The sequence below is a fragment of the Orcinus orca genome, chromosome 4 (assembly GCF_937001465.1).
Source record: "Orcinus orca chromosome 4, mOrcOrc1.1, whole genome shotgun sequence".
Taxonomy (NCBI): Eukaryota; Metazoa; Chordata; class Mammalia; order Artiodactyla; family Delphinidae; genus Orcinus; species Orcinus orca.
This window is the reverse complement of record NC_064562.1, coordinates 150,636,675-150,654,191: the sequence shown is the minus strand read 5'-3', so window position 1 is coordinate 150,654,191 and position 17,517 is coordinate 150,636,675. Positions and strand designations below refer to the sequence as shown.

Here is a 17,517-nt window from a genome sequence, read left to right as displayed (position 1 = left end):
CGCCGGGCTAACGTCTACGGCCACTTCCCACCAGCCAGCAGGTACCAATGGCAAGGCAGGGCTGCGGGGCTCTGTTCCTTCCACAGTCTGGCTCCAGCCCCCGCACGCCCCACTCTAGAATGCCAACATCCTCTGGGGCCTTCACACGCAGCTGCCCCCGCTGCCCTGCCCCTCTCTCTCCACCAGCAAATGATGCATCCTTCTAAGGCCTAAGAGACATCAGCTCCTTGCACGCCTTCCTGGGAGTTCCCAAGGCAACTGAGCTCATTCAACTGGGTGCTCAGCTCTTAGTTAACACCTTTGTTTTTAAAAACATGACATTCCACTCTGATTGCTTTATAACAGCCGTGACATAACAATAGGCCCCATTTATCGCACGCCCACTCTAGCCAAGCAGGGCCCTCGCCAGGCACCTCCAGCACAGCAGCTGTTTAATCCACACAACACTGTAAGTCACCTGAACAACAGACACTCATACAAGTGACCTGCTGAAAGCCAAACAGCTCATATGGACTCAAACCCAGATCTGTCTGATTTCAAAACCAAGGGACTCTCTGTAGCACCTGTGCTAAACTACTTGGGCCAGGCACTATGCCACTTTAACTGAATTACAAAGTACAAGGGGCAAAGCAGAAACATTTTCTGTGGGTTTCAAATAAATTGCACAGAAGGGCTAAAGGTAGAGAAAAGTCCCTCTCTCTCCCTCTAAGTAAATGACACTTTCAGCTAAACATAAACATGTAACTGTTTTGTAAAGCTCACCAGGATCTTAACCTTAAGCATAGTGTTTAAGAGAAACGGGCATAAAGCACAGTTCCCATGGGACCTGGAACTGAATAACCTCGTGGTGCCTACCAGCAGGCTAACTCCCATTACTCTCCCACCGTTAGAGAATGTCCTACTATTTAATAACCTTTGACCTGGTTTCAACCAATAATTTTCACCTAAAATGCAAGGAGCAAAATGACAGATCTGGATTCAGTCCTCCTCTCTTCGCGTGTCTCTGTGGGTATGCGGGCGAGGGTGGGGATAGAGGGAAGGACCAGTGAAATACTGGGATGGCCAAAGAGTCCCTTCGGGTTTTTCCGTAATCTTACGGAAAGATACTAATACTAATTAAGGATTTCAAGATGCAGCCCCATATTTTCATTCTGCGTTAATCAGAGAAAGGCTCTTCCCTCTCGCCAGATCCCTGATAATTATATAGCCAGTCCCGCTCACACGTGAGCTGAGTTGTTTTAACGGCTTTGCTGAGATACAGTTCACATACCACACAATTCACCCATTCAGAGTGCACAATTCAGTGGCTTTGAGTATATTCGCAGATATGTGCAACCCTCGCCACAGTCAATTTTAGAACATTTTCATCACCCCATCCTCCAGCTATCACAGCCCTGCCCCCCACCTCGCCCATTCCCTTGGCAACCACTAATCTACTTCCTGTCTACAGATTTCCCTTTCTGAAATTGCATGAGTGGAACCACACAGTATGTGGTCTTCAGTGTCTGGCTTTGTCACTTAACATAATGTTTTGAAGGTGCATCCATGTTGTAGCATGAGTCAGTACTTCATTCCTTTTTATAAACGGAACATATTTACTTCAGAAATGCAACTCATGTCACACTAAGCACAAAACAGTGGCCACCCCGCCCTGTAAAAGCAGGGGAGCATTTCACAGTAACACCCAGGGGCCCACTATAGCAGCTGTGCTCCTTCCCAAAAGACCCAGATAGGAAGGAAGACCACCAGCCAGAGAGCATCATGTAACAGGACGGGGAGATGAGGAAGGACTAGCCGCGAGGCAGACCAGAGGGCCCAGGTGAGAGGGGAACCTCTCTCTGGTTAATAAGTAAACAGGAACTGAACTGTACACTTTTAAAAAGGTGAATTTTATGGTATGTAAATTAATAAAGCTGTTATAAAAATAAAGAGGCTGCTAACTAAGATCAAAGGGAGAGAGTCTAATCACCTATGAAGTAATCTGGCCAAACATAAAAACTGACTGAGCCTTCAGATCTGTCAATTTACAGACATACAGCGTGGAAGGACCACGTTAAACACCACCACAGGGGACTTCCCTGGCGGTCCAGCAGTTAAGACTCTGCGCTTTCACCGCGGGGGGCGCAGGTTCAATCCCTGATCTGGGAACCCCGCGTGCTGTGTGGCAGGCATGAATGAATGAATAAATTTTAAAAACACCACAGGGATAGAACCTGCAAAATCCAGATAGTGGGAACTGCTATTGGACAAATGACCTCATTTCCTCAGTAAATAAAGGGGGAAGGGAGAAGTAGAAAGGTGGGTAGCCTATACACTAAAAAAAAAAAAAGACTTAAAAGACATTTCAACCAACTGCAATGTGTAGACCTTATTTGGATCTTGACTTAAGCAAACTATAAAGCTACTGCTGACATCTGAAAACAGAAATCTGAAACTGGAGATGTGACAGGCACATGGGGGTTCGTTATTCTATTTCATTCTATTTTTGAATGTACTTCAAATCTTCTACTAATAAAAAAGATTAATCAGGAACAAGCATCGTATGGCACACTTGAGCAAGTGCAAGCCCCCCCGGGACCTGATGCTCAGGCAAACTGAGCATACGCTGCGTCAGGAAGCAAGGTTTTATTTTTTCCCTTTCAGAATGATCAAGACTAGAACCAGACAACAACAGCCAATCCCACAGGGGACAAAACCTAAGAGGGGTGTCCAGAGGAGAAGAGAGGAACCTAGAAGAAGCAGGCCCAGGGTGGACGCGCTCCCGCGCTATCGGCTCAGCTGCTCCGCTAACAGCTGCTAGAGCCGGAGCAACATATCCCCACATCCAGGGAAGCCCTCCTCCCGCCCTCCCCCCTCCCCCTCCTCCCCCCACCCTCCTCTGCCTCTGCAACTGCTGAGAACACACAGTTCACCTCTTTGGGCCTCCCTTGTTTATCCGTGACATGGGGACAAGTTAGTTCCCTTTGTTTACTGTCTCTGACATTTAAAAAAAGGGGGGAAGGCTTGTTTTACAAAACACTATGTGACACGCAGAGAGTACTGGGACGGCAAACCAGAAGTTCTGACCTCCCAGTGCCACTGCAGAAGGGGTGGGAAGGCTTTTATTCTCCAGCCCCTTCTTCTGGCAGAGACCCAGAGAGGAAGCGCCTGCCCAAGACCCCCCTGTGGCAGAGCCAAGCCTCAAGCCCAGGTCACCTCACTTCCAGCCCAAGAACTACTCCAGAGAGGGCCGTTTCCTCAAAGGGCACTCGGCATAACTCACTTCCTGAATCAGACCACTGAGCCATCGCTCCACGGAGTAGAGAACAAAAGACCCGCTTACCTGAGCCCACTTCTTGTTTCGACTTTGCATCTGAACTGCAGCTATGGAAGCAAAAAGCTCCTCTGCGGGCAAGTCCTCGGGCAGCCGCGTTAGGAACTGAGCTATGTGAATGAAGTCCATGTGGGTCAGGATATCCTCGAACAGCTTCAGGAGGCCCAGGGCTGTGCGGAACAGAAACTGCTCCCCGTCACGACAGAACACATCCCACACACGACAGGCCAGATCCAGGGGCAAAGATTTGCTATACAAAGTAAAGATCCTGGAAAAAAAGTTTGAGTTGTTCACATTCTGGATGGCACAAAGAAAGAGCTCTGAATTCAGGTCGAATCCATTAAAATGCTCCCTGAGTTAGTCACTTTCATACTTACGCTGCGGGGTGGTGGGGGGGAGGTGGAGAAGCCCTAAGCCTGCATTAACTCTGACGGTCAATTTAAACATTTTATAGAACAGCATTATCAGGGAGCTTCCCTGGTGGCGCAGGGGTTAAGACTCCGTGCTCCCAATACAGGGGGCCTGGGTTCGACCCCTGGTCAGGGAACTAGATCCCACATGCATGCCGCAACTAAGGAGCCCCTGAGCCACAATGAAGGGGCCCTCCTGCCACAACTAAGACCTGGCGCAACCAAATAAATAAATGAAAAACAAAAAACAGCTTTATCAGCTTTCACAGAGAATCTCAAACACCATACAGTTTCTGAATTAGACATCAATTACTTCTACGTACAACACATATTTACCGTGCACCTACTATGTGCTTATTACTCTGAGGTAAGTGCTAGATATAAGGTCAATAAGGCAGACAGAGCTTAGAGTCTGGTAGGGAGTAAAAACAGTCAACGGAAATGTATAATTCAGGGACTTCCCTGGCCGTCCAGTGGTTAAGACTCCACGCCTCCACTGCAGGGCACACAGGATCAACCCCTGGTCAGGGAACTAAGATCCTACGTGCCACACAGTGTGGCCACAACACACACACACACACACACACACACACACACACACACACACACACACACACACACACACACACACACACACACACACACACACACACACACACACACACACACACACACACACACACACACACACACACTCAGCATACACAAGCACCCATTACTTCTGAAGAGTACCATACACTTTTCTCCCAGTAGGGGTCAGCAAAGGAACAGAGTAAATTCTTCCAAATAAATTTGACAGTGGATTACAAGAAATTGATCTTATATTTAGCAATGCAAACCATCAGATGAAAAAAGTAAGTGAAACACAGATATGTACTCCCGTAGAAAACTGGGATGGTCACAAATCAAACTACCAAACAAATACAGTCTTAGGTGAGCAAATAGGTCTAATCATCTCTACCCTGGACTTGGGCCTATGTCACAAAGCAAGGCGAGTCCAGGGTGAGATGCAGGCCAAGCTGATTCTCTGTGAATCCGCCCTCCTCCCGCAGCTGTGAGACGCAGCCCGGGTGCCATCTCCGGGTGCTTCCTGACCCCCACCCGCTCCGGGCCCCGCTCTGCCCGTGCTTTGACCGCGAGCTGTTTGCTCCTGTCTTCCCCACGGACACTGCCCAAGAGCAGGGACCCCACCCACTGCATCTCCATCCGCAGCACCTGGCGCAGCACCTGGCATTCTCTGCTGAGGAAGTGTGTCCACAAACTCCCAGCCGATCCAGGACGGTACAGGTGTTAGTGGTTCTCGCTGCCTGCTTCCCTGTATTAGTCCTCATCACAAGTGGGGACGTTCTCTAGCCCTCCTGGAAAATCACTTGTCCACAGGTTTCAGTATTTCCTCAGTGCCCATGCTGACTTGAGACCCACAGGGCCCGTAAAGGCAGCTGAGCTCAGGTGCTGGACTCAGACGGAGGGGCTGCCTTGGTCAGGAGGTAGTGTCACCAGGCCTTTAACAGCAGGACTCTCACTCTCCTACAACAGATCCTACCAGAAACATTACACCGGGACCTCGCTGGTGGTCCAGCGGTAAAGAATCCTCCTTATAATGTAGAGAACGCGGGTTTGATCCCTGGTCAGGGAACTAAGATCTCACATGCTGCGGGTCAACTAACCCGCGTGCGGCAACTACTGAGCCTGCACGCCTCAACAAGAGCCCGCGAGCCGCAACTAAGACCCGACGGGGCCAAACATAATGAATAAAGTAAATAAATAATAAATCTTAAAAAAAAAAAAAAAAGAAACGTCACCCCATGCTGGCAGACGTGCTCACAGGTTTCACAGGCACGGGCTTCCTGTCTGCCGCAATCTACTCTGCCTCTCTCCCCCGGCAGGATGCTCTGCGGAGGAGCATTCATACAGCGCGCTAACTGAGACCCAGTAACCTGCAGGGCTACCCCGTCAGTGCTTTACAAGGTTCAAGAAAGGCATAATAATCTAGATTTCAACTCAGATGATGGAAGAGGGAGACAGATGTCAGAGAAAAATCACCCCAGCTTCCGCCACCAGTGACAGAACCAGACCCTGAACCCATGCCCTGAATGTCCACAGTGGGCCACGTGCCCTCAGGCAACATGCTGGGGAGGACAACCTACCTTTAAAAGGTACAACCAACCTTCAGCCTGAGGGTTTTACTGTCTCAAAAGACAGAAAACCATCTCATTACTCAGTCTAGAAAACACAGTTCAAGGGACAGCCAAGAGATCTTTGTTTCGCCTCTCAGTCTGAACATTCTCAATTCTATCTAGAAGACATTTTATTTTTAAAAAATGAAAAAGAACTGACCTAATCCATGCCAATTCATCAGTGGAAATCAAACCTTTACATCTTAAAAGCAGAGTCTTGAGCAAAAAAAGATGGGAAAATTGAGTAGGTCCAGGCAAAGAGGGAGAAAAACAACAAAAGAAATTTCTCCAACACAATATTCTCGAGTTCAGATTTGTGTGTGGGTCTTCATAAACTACTTCAGATATATTTTGAACTTTACAAAATTAAGCCAACATCCAAATGATGGAGAATGCCACATTCATCTGGGACACAGTAGAAGTTCTATACAAGTGTGATTTATTATTACATTTTTTAAAAATGTATACCAAAAGTGATATATATTAAACACATTCGAAGTACTGTCTATGGAGTGGGGATGGGATAAAAAGGAGTAACGACAGACAAACAAGAGTAGCCTTGCATGAAATAGTGACACTAGTTTACCATGAACTCAGAAGTATGATTAATTTAATCCTCTTCAATTTACATTTTTTAAAAAATTCACAAGAATTTACCAATCAAGCTGTTATCAACCATTTGCTTTACTGAGTTGGCAAATACGGATTATTTGCAGGTAGCATTTGTAGTAAGTCAACGGTTCAAAGTTCAAAAAACTCACCCTGAACTTAGGATGGACTTAAGATATAAAAACTGGACTTCCCTGGTGGTGCAGTGGTTAAGAATCCGCCTGCCAATGCAGGGGACACGGGTTCAAGCCCTGGTCCGGGAAGATCCCACATGCCGCGAAGCAACTAAGCCCGTGTGCCACAACTGCTGAGCCTGCACTCTAGAGCCCGTGAGCCACAACTACTGAAGCCCGTGTGCCTAGAGCCCGTGCTCTGCAACAAGAGAAGCTACCATAATGAGAAGCCCGCACACCGCAACAAAGAGTAGCCCTTGCTCGTCACAACTAGAGAAAGTCCACACACAGCAACGAAGACCCAACACAGCCAAATAAATAAATAAATAAGATATAAAAATTACAGCCAAGCCCAGCCCACCCCAAAAAGAAAAAAAAAAAGGGAGCGCCACCCTTATTGCCTGTGATGCCCACCTGCTCCATCCTGCCAACCATCCTAGGCATCCCATTACTCCATGAGGTCACTTCCGAGATCTGAGCCCTGCTGGTTCTCATCAGGTTAGTCCATTCATCATCAATATTTTCCAAAGCCTGCTCTATGCCAGTCCCTGTTCTTTGTGCTGAGGCTATACAGCACAGAACAGAACAGACAAGTTTCCCTGCCCTCATGGGTGGAAAGGATATGCACAGAATGTCAGATGTTGATTTAAATAAAAGCAGGGGTGGGAGATAGGGACTGCCAGTGTGGCTGTGTAAACAGGACGGTCAAGGAGAGTGCATCACTGAAAAGTGACACTTCCATAAAGCCCTGAAGAGGAAGCGGCAAGGCAGGAGAAAGGGTCAGGGAAGTACCCAGACAGAGGAAGTGGTGAGTTCACGAGCTCTGAGGCAGGAGTAAACCCAGCAACACCCAAAGAGCAAGGAGGCCACTGGGCTGAAGCCAAAAACAGCCAAGGGGAGAACACGAGGATGCCTGTGGGGACCAGGGGCCCAGCACACAGGACCTTACAGGCTGTTACAAGGCCTGCAGGTTTTATTCTATGAGTGGAGCATCTGACCAAGGGTGGGGCCTGTCCCCTGCGCTGAGAAGCGCCTGCAGGGGAACGCAGGCCTCACTGGGCGACCGCTGAAACAATCAGGCAGGTCAGCACAGCACGGCAGCAGTGGAGGTGGCCTGAAGCAGAGAGACTGTGGACAGACTCTGCGATGGATGTGTCTCACGGGAAATGCAATGGAGGGGTCTAAGATGCAATTCAAAGGATGGAGTTCTCGTTTAAGGAGATGTGGGATCGCTGGTTTGGACAGGAAGGTCAGGAGGTGAGTTTGAGGCATGTTATGTTGGTAAGCCGGACATCCAAGCAGATAAATGAATTAATCTGGAGTTCAGAGGGCTCTGGGCTGGCGACAGTTTGTGTATAGATGGTATCAGATAAAGGAAGTATTCTAGAATCAGAGAGTGAAGAATGTCAAATGCTGCTGAAAAGTCAAATAAGACTGAGAACTGATCACCAAGCACATACTTCATGCAGAAAAGTAGGAACTGTGCCATACATTGTATCATTTACTATTTTTTATGTACTGAAATGGAATTATTAAGGCCTTGAATGTACTATATCTTAAATAAAATGTGCCTTTCAAATAAAAACGTTTTAAAATTTTCCCCTGGCAAATGTCTACTCACCCACAGCTCAGCGTAGGTGACCCTCTCTGGGAAGGCTGTTTCCTGGCCCCTGGGCTAGGCTGGGTCTCTCCCGATAGATGTTCACACTGCACCTCATACATCCCTTTCATAACATTCATCGAACGGGGATGGGCCTCCCACCCCAGCTACCTTCCGTGCTCTGAGCCTCACAGGCTCTGGGAGGCCTTCCAGCAGTCAGCTGCCGGCCCCTGGGATCCAGCCCGGGCCACCTCCCGCTCAACACCAAAATTCCAGGGTCACTGCCTCCCGGTCTCCTGCTCTGGACGGCCAGCCTCTGAGCAGGGAGGTTGTTCTCCTCCCCCCTCCCCTTCAAGCAGGGCTGCTCTGATGTGCTCCAGCGTCCGCAGGCTCCCTCCCTCTCCTCCCAGCTCCTCTTTCACTGGAAAACCATTCATTACCAGCAGCTTTCAAATGCTTGACTGTATTCTAAACCACATTCAGACTCAGAACCAGCTGTGAAGAGGACACTGAAACAATGCTCTCTCCTGGTTTCCTCTCAGAAGAGTGGTTAATCAGACTCCATTCCTGCTGTGAAGAGCCACTCAGCTCCCTGGGGCTGAGGTGAGCTGCACCAGCCCACAGCCCACAGCCCACAGCCCAGGAACACGAGGGCTGCTGTGCTGTGTGCACAGGGCCCTCCCTGCCTGCAGTCCTGCAAGTCTGCTCCCCAAGGTGGACTTGGCTTCACCCTGCTCCAGCCAGGATGCGTGTGGAAGAGACGGGGGCAGACGGCGAAAGCCCCACGGGCCTTCCCGGGACCGCTGGTGGTGTTCTCCCATGGAGGAAGAGAGAATTCGAGGATTTCTCCCCCAAGACACGCTTGCTTTGCTCCCCTGGACCACTGCATATTACTGTACTGTATATGAAAGATGATAGTTTCAGGTACCGATTCAACTAATGCATAAAAATGTCTTTTTCTATTGCTAAACTAATGAAGTGGCTATAGGCTCATAAAAGACAACAAACACAAATTGTGTGTATCTATTTCCCCCTTAATGTATGTAAGAGGAACAGTTTCTTCCCTGTCAAGCCTTCACAATTTCCAGAAAACATTCTTATCTGGCGATGCCTAATCTAACTGCTTGCCTGCAAACAGGGAGCACAGTCGGGGAAGGGAGATGGGGAGGGAGTCCACCACTTCCAAAGCTGGGCATGGAGGCAAAGCTCCTTCTCAGGAACCAGTAGTGGGAGAACGGACACCCACCCTGGTCTGCTTCTCAAAGGCCCTGGCGCTGCAGGTAAAACAGAGCCGCCAGGAAGCACACACTTCCCGGGGCTGGGCGCTGCTTTATAAGCTCCTACCTGGATTACCCAGTTTATTCCTTGAGGAAGTACAACAACCACCTCCATTTTACAGGTGAAGAAACCACAAATAAAGGGAGGCTGTAGGGACACAGACTTAGCCTGAGGTAAAAGGGCAAAGGTCACCTAGCAGTCTCCCTCACGGAGAAGCCACCGTCAGAGACGTGGACCTTCACGGCCTGACATCACCGATTTCCAGCTGTGCCCACATTTTCCCATCCTGACCAGTTCCTAAGAATGAGCCTTCGTCCCCAGAGCCCTGAACCCCACTCCCAAGCCCATGGTGCTCCAGAAACTCAGACAAGCAGGGAAGACGCTGCTAGATAACCACCTAGCCTCCTTAGTGTTGTGAGGATTAAATAAAACAACATTGAACACCCAACGCACAGCTGCATTCATTAAAAAATTGAAGGCAGTTGTATGTGTCTCAGTTCAAACTTAATAAGCCCAACCCCTGACGCAATCCTGGAAGCCATCAGCCGGATCCGCCTCTGAGCCCCCAGAGCACCCTCCAACTTGAGCCCGAAGGTGTTCTCACCTTAGGTGCCAGCACCAAGCAGCAGGTAAATAATGTGGCCCCTGCATTAGCGCCTGGGCTCCATCTCAGCCAGGCTGCGGTGCGCTGGCGACCACAGGCTGCGCGGGCCCTTCCTGCGAGCAGCTTTCCCACCTGCGGCCTTGGAACCCTCCTCCAGCCCTCCACACGCGCTGAGGAGGCCCCCGCGTGGGCCGGATTCTACTCCGGATGCCGGGAGCTCTGCGCGACAACCCCACCCTGGAGGAGCTCTCAGGCAGACCCGGAAGTTAGAAGCTAATGGGTGAGGGGCTTCCCTGGTGGCGCAGTGGTTAAGAATCCACCTGCCAATGAAGGGGACATGGGTTCGAGCCCTGGTCCGGGAAGACCCCACATGCCTTGGAGCAACTAAGCCCGTGCGCCTGAGCCTGCACTCTAGAGCCCGCAAGCCACAACTACTGAGCCCGCGTGCCACAACTACTGAAGCCCGCGCGCCTAGAGCCCGTGCTCCGCAAGAAGAGAAGCCATCGCAATGAGAAGCCCGCGCACCGCAACAAACAGTAGCCCCCGCTCGCGGCAACTAGAGAAAGCCCGTGGCAACAACGAAGACCCAACACAGACAAAAATAAAATGAATAAATTAATTTAAAAATAAATAAATAAAAGCTAATGGTGAAATGTATGCAAGATGCGATGGAAACTAAAATCTTCCGACGGTAATTTCACCTTGAACCTGCCTTTAAGGTAGAGACTGAGTGTAATGACAGGATCTCCAAGTATCACCAAACGTCATTCAAGAAACGTTAATCAGGATAGAGAAAGTTCTGCTTGACTCTTTTATTAATTCAGGATTATATATTACAAAACCTACTCACGCCTCCGAATAATTCTGCCGTTTGACAGCAGTGGGAAATGTTTTTGTAAGTTAAATGACCACATGTCAGTCCTCTGCCTGAACACTGAAAACTCTGTAGGAAGATGAGCACAGCGGGCAAGACCCTGTTGTGACCCTCCCGTCTCCGTGTGAGCAAAGAAGAGCGACAAGCACACTAAGTAAGACCCCTTGTCAGGAAGGCGACATCGGCAAGTGAATCTAAGTCTCAGCTGTGAAGTCTCTGTAGCGCTGGGCAGACAGCAGCCCCCAGTCCACGTGGGGAGGCTAGCACCCGAGTGAGCCTCGGGCTGGACTCCATGGATTTTAAACCCAGGACGGGCCCCTCAGAACAGATGCGTTCTTGGCTCTAGGACTCTGAGCCCAGCACGGGGCCAGGCACTAGGGACACAGAGGGGACTGACAAAGCTCAGTCCGTTACCGGAGCAGCAAGAAACCAACGATGCTCTCAGTGGGTCGGTGCTGTGATGGACGGAAGCGTCAACTGCTGGGGTGGAGGGGAGAGAAAAGAGGATTCTGGAAGAATAACTCTTAAACTGGTCAAGACAATGTCCTATAAAGCTACAGTGTTATAATCCAGGGGGTGGAGAAACTGTCCTGGGAGTGAAGAAGGACAATTCCTAGATGGCCTCTGGTGGGCAGACGGCGGGGCAGGAGAGGAGATTTTGTCATCTAATCTGAGCACCTACACAGCTCACCCAGGACACTCGGCGGCCAAACCACAGGGGCTCCACAACCCTCCGACATGGACAAGGAGAGTCAGCCACCGGCACCCTCTGCAGACCACACACAGTGCAGCTCCACCAGGCGTGTGCAGCTCAGGCAGGCCCTGATGTCAGGGCTGTAGATGCGGCTTTGGGAAAGTGATGTGATGTAGCAGAAGAAGCAAAAGCTCTGGAGAGAGACCGATCTGGACCGCTCACCACGGGTGTGACACTGGGTAAGGGGCCTCAGTGGCTTCCTCTGTGCTAAGACGGACCTGCTCCAGATGCTGTGAAGGTGAAACAAAGCAATGAATGTCTCTGAAATGCCAGCGTCTAGGGCAGGTCCGGAGCAACACCTGCTCTTTCCCTGGGCCTCCTTCCCATTGCCCACCCTGTTTCTGATCTGAGCTTCTACCAAGAGCCTGAATCACTGCAGACCTTCTATAAATGTGGACTGCAAGGAATCATGAATGCACTCAACTCAAATAGTTACTAAGGCCTGCACTAGGACTGCGGATACAGGCAAGGTTCTACTTGGTCCTAATTCTAGAAAGCAGTCCAGCACTTCACCAAGAATAAGCCAACACCAGCAGAGGCCCAGTCACCAAAGCACAGCGGGCAGCATTCACGAGGCATCAGGCACCGACCACATCACATCACAAAGGTCTCGGGAGAGGAATCCTCGGAGCCCCGTTCATTGAGACACCCAGTGCTCTGCTGCACGTTCACTGCCCACGTGTCTGACGCACACTGTACGCTCTCTCGTCAGAGTGCTGATGCGTCTTTGAGCTCTGGGACCCACCTCGTGGGCTACGCTGCCTCGTAACTAAATCCCTTAGCGAGGACTCTGTGGGGAGGCGCACAGGCTCTGGAGCATGAACACCAGCGGAACCATCCAGCTGGCCGGGTGGCCTTGGGCAGGTCACTCTGCCTCTCCGGGCCTCTATTTCCTCACATGTAAAACAGAGGTGTTACAATTCCCTCCAAGGGCTTGTCCTAAGGGTTAAATGAGATCACGTGAGAAGCAGTGGAGTCAATCGGTGCGAGTCCCCTTGGCCTCTGCCCCCGCTGGGTTACAGCTATCCTCGGCCTAGAAAAAAGACAGAGAAGCGCTCCCCAGGACAGCGCTCTTCACACTGCCCGTCGTGACCATCACTGATCTCTTGCACCGTGACATCATCAGGGTAGGTCAGCACCAGCTTTTTGAACAAAAACAACAGGAAATTCCAGGGCGCTCTGCACATAGTAAAGGCCAGGTGCTGCTTCAAAACACCTGTCTCAGTCATATATGTATATATACATATTACATTGCTGCACACACGGCCACACCCCGGGTCACAACACAAAGTTTATTTCCTTTTGCAAGTCAGGGTGAAAAAAGTCTGAAAGACACTATTCCAAGACTGTTTTCCAAACCTCCCTTTAACCTGGAATCCTAAGAATCTAACTTGGGGGCCTAAAACAGATAAGGTAGAAGTTGGAGACTCTGGTCCCATGTGATCCTCTCGTAACACCCTCCCCGAGGGGTCACAGGCCCCAGGCCTGGGAATCTGTGAGGCCAGGGTTCATAGTCAAATTACAGCACACGTGCACCAACAGGGGTGCAGAGGCACAGCCTATGCAAAAGTTGACTGTTCATGGTGTAGAGAAATCATTTGTTGGTTAAATTAAGGTGGCCTTTCAGGCAGGCCCCGAACACTCCCACCCGGCACAGCCAGACAGGTGAGCCCAGCACCCCAGCAGTGGCCGCTTCACGGCCTGCTGTCTATACTACTCTGTAGTGACGTCAGCACTTGTGGCCTCAGCTACGAGCTCTGACCTCCAAACCCTTGTTCCCAGCAAGAATTCAGCGTAGTCAGAACAATCTCAGGGTTTAGAACAGAAGTAATGAAACGCCAGAAGTCCCAAAGGCTCATTCCCACGGGTGCAGACAAATCAGCTTTATTTAAGGGACTGAGCCTCGTTTCAGATGACATTCGGACTTGACCTTCTAGAAGTAAGCCTTTTGTCTCCTGAAAACAGTGAGCAAAAAAAAAAAAGTCAAACCAGCTACACGTTCCCAGCAGTTTTAGATTCACTGCGCAAATTAGTGCTGGAGCCCAAACGGGCCTTTCAGTCGAAGTACATCTTTCCTTCTGCAGAGCCCCTTCTGCAGGGCGGGGCAGGGGGATGTGGGGTGATCACCTTACAAGGCCCTGAAAGGCTAACCATCTGGGTAGACAGATGAGGAAACAGGCTCAGAGAGGCTCCACGGCCCTCGCTCAGGCCACAGTTAAGTAACGAGAGAGGCCAGGGGTCGGGCGGGACTGTGGGACCCCGGAGCTGACACTCTTCCTGCAGTGGGGCCTGAGGCGCTGCTCCCTCTCTGCCCCCGGCTACCGCCAGCCTTCTCAACTGGCCCCCTGCGGGTGACATTCCAGCCTTTCCCCAGGCCGCCACATCCACTATGAGAGAAGACTTGCCGGTCTACCGCTCCACCCCGGAACTCTCTGGAAGCCTGTAAGTATACTCCGAGGTCCGACAGGTTCCCTAAAGCTGCCCTGTCGCCGCATCCGGCCCCTCTGATCTCGGCTGGTCCCTGGTCCCGTAGCACTTGCCCTGGGGCCCCAGCCCGCCCTGGCCAGCGCCCCTCCCTCACCCTCCACCCACTTCTGCGGCCTTGGCTCAGGCCCTGCTCTTCCACCCTTCGTCTGTCCCGCCTCCAGGCTCCCCCGCCTCCCCTAACCTAAAACTCACTTCCAACAGAACGCACCTCCATCCTCACCCCAAGCAAAGGCCTTCAACTGCTCCCTCTGGCCCCGGTAATCCTGCCCGAGCTCCTCAGCTTGGCATCCAAGATGCACCAGACTCGGCCTCCCGAGCTCTCGCCAGCCATTCTCTGCCCTGCACTTTAGGTTCCCACATCGCCACGCCAACTGCTGCTGCCCTGATGATGCTGCAGCACCGCATGCTCATGTCACGTTTTGCTCAAACTCCCGTGTTACCTTGTGTACCCTGACCCCTCGGCCTGTCTCCAGGCCTCGGTCCTCCCCTTGTTCCGGAGACGGCATTCATCACATGCTGCGCAGCCTCGCTGTGCACGGACAGCCTCTCCCCCGAGACAGAAGCTCCGGACAGGCAGCTCCGCCTGCCTGTCTCCGATCCCAGCGGAGAGCCCGCACAGACCTGGTGCTTAGCGACGCCTCGCAGAAGGAATGGGTAAACGGCACCTTGGCAGCTGAGAGTCCAAGACACCCTTCTCCCCTGGAGGGAGTTCAGGAGGACCAGTCACAGTCACAGGCAGCACTCAAGAGAGTAACAGAGCCGAGCAGGTGACCAGCAGCACGGGGCTGAGGACACGGGGCTGAGGACACGGGGCGTATCGTGCTCAGGGCGGCTGGGGAGACTGTAAGGCAGGACGTGGGGCTCAGGTGAGCCCTGAGAGAAGCTGGCAGTGAGGAATGAAAAATGGGGGCACGGAGATGAGAAAACACTCTGAAAACACATAAAAATGCAGTCTTACCAATCGATTAGGTAGATGTCTGGAGTTAAGTTGTTTTTCTTGAAATGAGCAAATAATTTCGGCAAATTTTCTTCAAAGAATACCTCAAATGCAGCAAAATAAGTCAACATCTAGGGAGATAATGTGAAATACACTAATAAACTCGTTATCAGCACACGTTTCCAATCTACCAAAAACAGTCAATATACTTACACCTTTAGAATCTAACAATCATCTTCGTATGTAAATTCTCACACACCTTCATCGGCAACCCGAAACTAGGCACTACACAGGCAATTTCTAAATAAGCTCACTCTCTAACCTCATATAACGTTACCGACTACATCTTATTATTTGTTCCACTTGTAGATAACTGAAACTCAGAGCAGTTATGTAGCTTGCCTAATGAGGTCACATCACCAGCGTGTGGCAAGGCAGGGCCCTGAACCCGTGCCTGTCCCGCAGGCTAGGCTGACTCCTGATGGGCTCAGTCTTTTCTAAGAACCAGGAACGAATTAACTGTCGAAAATGATCTCAAAAAACACGCCTGCCTCCCTGCTGACCCCCAGCATTTCCAGAGGGCATATAATGCTAATACTGAGGCAGGGCAACAGCGCTCTGGCTCAAAAGTGCAGCTCTTCTGAGGCACTGAGGGAGAAAACGCTGAAGGGAAGGGAAGCGGCCACAGCCTGTTTTATGAGCACATGCTTTTCAACTTCTTACAGGGTTTGCAGGGAAACGAAACACACAGAGCAGCGGTGCGGTGCTGAAACAGAAAGAACAGCTCCAAGTGGGTGGGAGCGATATGATCTCAGAGGCTGGATGCACGTGGGCAGACGGCAACTCCCGGATGCTGTTCGCACATCTTCATGAAGGCATGTACGGTAAACCCGGGGTTCCCAACTGGGGGGCATCTGCCTCCCGGAGGACATCTGGCTGTGCCTCGGGACATTTCTGGTTGCTCCATCTAGAATGGGGGGGTGCTACTGCATCTGGTGGGTAGAGGCCAAGGATGCTGCTAAACAGCCTCGATGCACAGGACAGCCTCCACCGCGGCTACCCGGCCCCAAATGTCCACAGCGCTGCTGCAAAGAAACCCTGCTGGAAATGCAGGTCCCACTCAACGTTATGATTCTATGATTTTTCCTTAATAATACAAGCTAAAATTTTTAAGCACAGTTTTTATCATGTGTTTCCAAAGAGGAAGCTGGGGTCTTATCTTCAAAATGAGGAGGTATTTAGATGTAAGTCATTTTATTATATATAAAGAGTTTTTTCCTGACTATGAAAGTAGTATCTGTTAAAATGCTCACTGTGGAAAACTTATGAAGCACAGAAATGAATAAAGATCATCCGTAAACACTGTTACGATTGTGGTATATTTCCTTTTATCGTTAAATATGGTAGCTGTTATGGAATACGTTCTGTTATACATGCTTTTGAAAAACTTAGCATTTTATCTTAAATATTTCTCCAATACAATTCTTTGCAATCAGTACTGCGCTGGATATATTTCCAGATTTTAAGGAACCATTCTGCATTCCCTTAAATCCCCATTTTTAAATGTTTTCATTTTTTACAATGAAAAATAATTTTAAATTTTATTGAATAACTACAAACAACCGTGTAATAACCACCTTTGTGCAGAGTGCCTTGCCCACACTTGAACTTTCTTAGAACCGATTCTTACGAGCAGAATTATATACCAACGCCGTTTACTGCTACTGACATCTAACACCAAACTGTCTTCTAGAAGGACTCTGCCGATTTAACATTTCCCTTCACAGCCAGCATTCAGCAGCAGCTTTAAAACACTTCTTTAAAAAAAAAAATGTATGTATGGGCTGAGCAAGAAATACTCAGGAGTCCTTAAGGTGTCAAGGAGAAATATTGCCTAGCTGATCTAAATTGTTAGATCGCTTTGGTCCTAAAGTACTGACGATAAATTAATTATCAGTGAACTATCAACAAATGATCAGCAAATCAAGACAACGTTAATTAAGAAGCTGATGATCTGTTGAACTGGTGACTCCTCGTCTGGGCTACGGGAAGCAGAAGGGGTTCCGACGCTGGCTGCTCGCGGACCAGCTATGCGCCTCGAAGGAACCCCGTCACTCCCGAGCCTCACTTCCTCACCGCGCCAGGAGCAGGTGGGGCCTCCCCAGGGCAAGGACTGCCAACTCCTTCCTGAACACGCCGCCGCCCATGGAGACGCTGGTCTCAAACGCGTCTCCCCTCCTGCGTACCAGCCCACCGCGTGAAGCAGAGCCCCACGTGGCAGCGGGCAGCCACAGGGCCCCA

General features: G+C 50.3%; 1 protein-coding gene across 6 annotated transcripts in view; it reads right to left on the bottom strand.

The window, feature by feature from the left end:
* Nucleotides 1-17,517, bottom strand: part of TBC1D14 (TBC1 domain family member 14) — a 103,232-nt gene that overhangs the window by 2,857 nt on the left and 82,858 nt on the right. For 5 of the 6 annotated variants that reach the window (XM_004265149.4, XM_033419467.1, XM_033419469.2 and 2 more), the window contains 2 exons: nucleotides 15,238-15,347; nucleotides 3,323-3,581 (listed from right to left, as the gene is read on the bottom strand). In XM_004265149.4, coding sequence (XP_004265197.1) covers nucleotides 3,323-3,581; nucleotides 15,238-15,347 — 369 coding nt within the window. Of the gene's footprint in view, nucleotides 1-3,322; nucleotides 3,582-13,065; nucleotides 13,748-15,237; nucleotides 15,348-17,517 lie in introns of those variants that run through there. The other variant, XM_033419468.1, reaches the window with a different exon arrangement.